The 4,908-nt window shown below is 46.3% G+C and overlaps 1 protein-coding gene across 3 annotated transcripts in view; it reads right to left on the bottom strand.

Annotated features, from left to right (window-relative positions):
* LOC116699510 (neurocan core protein) overlaps positions 1 to 4,908 on the bottom strand; it is a 49,912-nt gene that overhangs the window by 14,507 nt on the left and 30,497 nt on the right. For all 3 annotated transcript variants that reach the window (XM_032532142.1, XM_032532143.1, XM_032532144.1), the window contains one exon: positions 2,931 to 4,154. In XM_032532142.1, the coding sequence (XP_032388033.1) occupies positions 2,931 to 4,154 (1,224 nt within the window). The remainder of the gene's footprint in view (positions 1 to 2,930; positions 4,155 to 4,908) is intronic.

Raw genomic sequence — 4,908 nt, 5'->3', positions numbered from 1 at the left:
GGGGGGGGGTTGAATTTGGGGATTTAAAATAAAAGAGTTAATTAGTGATACAGTAAAGGAAGGAATTATTTATTCTGGCGAGGACAAAACATATCTCCCTGGAGGAAATTAGCTATTTAAACACAATTTTCCTCACCAATGCTGTTTTTTTTCATTTTGAATAAAAACAAAAATAAAGGCAGGACTCAGAAAACAAACAAACATGCCACCTTAAATTTCCATCATCGCGGCTCAACCAAAACCAGCAGTCACAACGCATATCCATTTCAAACTAGGTCTCTTTTCAAAGGGATCAGAAGCCGGAGAGCCTCAACCCTCGCCATCCACTCACAGCCACAGTTGTCATGGTTACCATATGGAAAGCGAAGCCTTGGTGCACTCCGCTGAGCGTAGTGGGCAGCGTGAGAACTTCAGACATTACCCACCCTCAACAGAAATGAGCAGACCTCCCGCTGAGCACCTCAGCTTCGCTATTCACCCCCTAAATGTGAGCGTGTGTGTGGTCTCTTACCACAATAATTTCCATATCAATTGACACACTACCACGTGTTTCTCCCCTGAGCCGCTCATTATAGCAACTTAAGGTCTTTGAAAACCACCACTCGTTCATCCTGGCCACAAAAGATCGCCTTTGTTCTGCCAGCTCTCTCTGACACTGAGGACTGCGAGAGGGGGTTGTGTGAGGTTGACATTCTGTGTGTGTGTGTGTGTGTGTGTGTGTGTGTGTGTGTGTGTGTGTGTAGGCTTGTGTACACAGTACAATGAGCGAAAATCAATACCATGGCTATGATTAGCCTTGAGACGGATCATGTCCAATAATTACCCAGAGGCTAACATCACAAGCACACCTCCTCTGAGTTGTCAAGATGCAGACTGACAAATTAAATGTTTTATTAAATTTGTTCAATTTAATAAATGAAATATTCCAAGGATTAAAAAAAAAAAAAAAGGCTTTTCAATCACAGGAGCTAAATTTGTCAATAGCATCCATAGATTTATGTTAGGTTCTCCATGCTAATCCTCTGCTCGTGGTTTGAATTCTGCTGAAGTCAGGTCTTATAAAAGCAGCCATGCATTTCATTTCGTGAACATCAGTCCGGGCCCTAGTGCACTTGCACCTTCTGCATCAGTCAAGGTCACGGCACACCTTGACAAATACCAACTGTTATGACAAGCAGAGCATGTGTGTGTGTGTGTGTGTCTGCCCACGTGTGTGTGAGAAAGATAAACCATGTGCGATTGGCCGTTCATTAAAGTGAGTGGTGCAGAAAAATCAATAGTCTGTAGAAGGAGCTGACGGAGTGGACTGTCCCTCGTTTTTGCACAGCGGCCGACACCACTGGCACAAACAACAACAAATAGCTGGCAACAGCAAAATATCCAACTAATAGGTTTACAGAAATAGGAGAGGAAGGGGATAATACGTGTCAGAGGCAACGCTGGGATATCTCAAAGTATTAATCCAAGCATGACTATAGCCTGGGAATATGGTTTACTTTGGAAATATGATTTCCGGGTAAGCACTTTAGACCTCACAGGCGGTGTTGGCATTTCTGTGAGGACAGGGGAGCAGAAACACAGAAACCGTTACAGAAAGATGGTGCGGTGCTCGTGTTTGAGAACAATGGGCTTTGCTACTGAAGGTCCTTGAATCTAATTCGGGGCTTGTCTTGTTTCTCTCCTCTCATTGATTAGACTGACTGATGAAGTGCTCTTTGATTCAGTCAGGAGAGAAAACAATGACCACCACCATGAAACCCAACCCCAAGGGACTGAAGTAGAGTCGAGATTGTGTAAACGAGAGAGAGAGAGAGAAAGAGAGAGAGATGTAAGCCATTATTCTGGTCAAATCTCCTGGGAGTGCATCCATCCATCCATCCATACCTTCTGTTTGTGGAGCAAAGATATGACCCTGTGTTTGTGTGTTTATGGCCTTCTGCCTGCATGACTCCAGGGTGCCAGTCAATCAATCAACCCCAATACTGTACACCAGAATCCCAGATGATTGCCCTTGGCTTCTTGTCGATACAGTTTACAGCTGTTTACCATCCGCAGACTCCTCGCACCCTGAGCAGGCAGCTCAGCCATGGAAATGAAATAAATCACCATAGAAATGTGTGCTAGCATGATGCCTGCGGGGCTTTCAAACGCCGGGTGATAGGATGTTCCCTGTATGAACTCTCATTATCAGGCGAGGAATAAATAAACCAGGTGGCCAGCCAGAAGCTTCACTGAGATATACCGTGCCGCAGACTTAATCAACAGATTGTGTGTGGCTTTGCTTCTGGTGGGAATGGAAGGTGCGGAGACGAGGCAATACACACTGAGTTTTTTGGAATAAATATGCCAGTGGCGGGGTCAGGGAAGGAAATGAAAAGGCAATCTTACAGGATAGTTCTATTTATTTACAACAGGGGTCTTATTTTCATCTGCCTTCATTCCTATCGGTTATCATAAGAGCGTACTTCTCAAAGTGATTCCTGAGACATGCAGGCACGGTGAGACGAGCAGACTTCCACCGAGGTTCTAAACAGTGTTGGGCGGCTGTTACCTGAATTAGTAATTGTTTCACTACTTGTCAAATTACTGCATGTTCCTCAAAAGGCTGTGCAATTAATCGAAATATATCTCTCCTATTTTGGCTTGTGTTCTGAAAACGCTCAAGGAAAAGTATAAAGGGAAATTTCACAGTTTCTCTGTTCATTTTTGTAGTTCAATAAATGCAACATGTATCCAAAAGTCAATGAGTGATTGGGTTAAATAACCGTGATTTCGATATTGACCAAAATATGAATTCTTTCCATAATCGAGCAGCCCTATTTCTCATGTCCCCCTCCTCTTTACAAGGGTTATATGCCATGCTATTTCTTGGAGCGGTAATTTACCCCCCATCCCCCCAACATGTGAAAATGGACACATACAATACTAACCTGTTGGGCTTAGAGTTATGGTACTGATGTTGAATGCGCCTCTGTTGCTCTCCTCCTCCACGTTGCCAGGTAACAAGGCCCCTGACCCCACAGCGTGGGACCAAGAAGGCTCCTCCCCATCGGGGGTTCCCGACAGTAGTGGAGGATAATCCAGAGAGCTGTTCAGAACAGCTTTCTCCACTGGGACCCAGCGGGGGGATGGCACGTGGTTAGTGGAGCTGTCCTGGTGGTCTGAGTGAGTAGATGGAGCTGGCTCTCCTGAACTTGCAGTTTGAAATGGGTAATGGGAATGGGGTGATGAGGGAGAGGTTGAGAGGGATGGAAGTGAGAAAGTGGATGGCAATGGAGATGGAGATGGAGATGGAGATGGAGATGGAGATGAAGATGGAGATGGAGATGGAGATGGAGATGGCGTGGAGGAAGATGGAGGAGACACAGATGGGGAGGGAGATTGGGATTCAAACAGGGGTTGAGATGGGGACGGCTGAGAAGAGGACGGTGATGGGGATGAAGTTACAGACGGCAATGGTGATGGAGATGAGGAGAGGGATTGGTCTGGATCTGGTGGGCTTGATGGCGATGCGGTTTCTGCTGGTGAGGTGGATGGGGATTTCGATGTAGATAAGTCAGCGCTTTCCGGCACAGTTGTGGTCATCAATGCGATCTCCAGGGGACTAGTTGTGGCAGTGGTAGTCGTGGTAGTGGTGGTCTGTCCCTTCCTGTGACCCCTCTCTCTAGATCTTTCTCTGGATCTCTCTCTTGGTTTGCTTGTTCCAACTGGTCGACGTGACACTTGTATCTCCCCCTTTGCTTCCATGCTGGTGATTTCTCCACTCCCCTCGTCTTCTCCTTTCCCCTTCTCCCCTCCTCTCCCCTTCTCCTCTCCTCTGCTCCTGTCCTCCCCTCTGTTCTTCTTCCCCCTTCCTCTTCCTCCTCTGCCGCTGCCTCTGGAGGTCACCGTCTCATCCCTCTTGCCACCCGGCTGGGTCGTGGTCTCTGAATCAACGCGGACCCAGATTTCCCCGCTGGAGGATGTGATTCTGGAGCTGGAGGCGGTGGACGTGATCATCTCTGAAGTCTCCCAGCTCTTAGCGCTCTCTGTAGTCATAGAGTTACTGGAGGCAACCAAAGTGGATGCAAGACGTGTGGGAGGTTCTTCACTCGCTGGAGTGGAGTTTTCCCTCAAGGGACCGCTAAACCATGAACTTCCCCAAGAAAACAAACCTGCGGAGGGCAAAAAACAAACATGGAAAAAAATGGAAAGAATGAGTGAAGTCAAGGGGTACAATTATTGCAGACAGATAGAATAGTGCAACAGACAAAGTCAAGAGTGACAAACAAAGCAAAAGGCATCTTATGGATTCTCTTGGCTTTGCCAAGGGAGACAAAACAAGGACTTCTAAGCTGTCTGAGCTGTCCATCACCTGCTTTTTTTCTACCACTTCAATCTTCAATACGATCAACTTCAGCAAGCAAACCTCTGCGGAGACTGGGAAGAAAACCATCTGACAAGAAAAGGTCTGAACTGAATGGTCTGTTGTGAATTGCTTGCTGATTAGCAAAAGGTCCTTGTTTGAAAGGTCTAATATTCAACGCTAAGTGTATGTGTGAGCCAAATCAGAGATACTGTAACGAGCCATTTCTCACGTGGAAATGTGGCTCACGTCAACACCGAAGTCGGGACAACAGCTAGGCCTAATTAATCTGCCACAGTCCGACTTGATGCTTAAAGGGGCTGTACTCAATGTACAGGGAAAAAAAGGAGTCTGGGATGCATGCACTCACATGCACTACCATGCACGTGCAGCCGGACCGGCTAAAGAACAAAGAAGCTTAGATTACAACACGCACAAAGGAAATGCATAGTAACTAGTTGCCATATTAATGTTCTGAATACAGTGCAGCCCCTTTGACTATATGGCTCATTTAACCCTTGTGTTGTCCTTGGGTCAAATTGACCCGTTTTAATGTGTTTTAT

Source organism: Etheostoma spectabile, chromosome 12 (genome assembly GCF_008692095.1).
Source record: "Etheostoma spectabile isolate EspeVRDwgs_2016 chromosome 12, UIUC_Espe_1.0, whole genome shotgun sequence".
NCBI classification, from domain to species: Eukaryota; Metazoa; Chordata; class Actinopteri; order Perciformes; family Percidae; genus Etheostoma; species Etheostoma spectabile.
The sequence above is the reverse complement of the archived record's forward strand: the minus strand, read 5'-3'. Positions and strand labels throughout refer to the sequence as shown.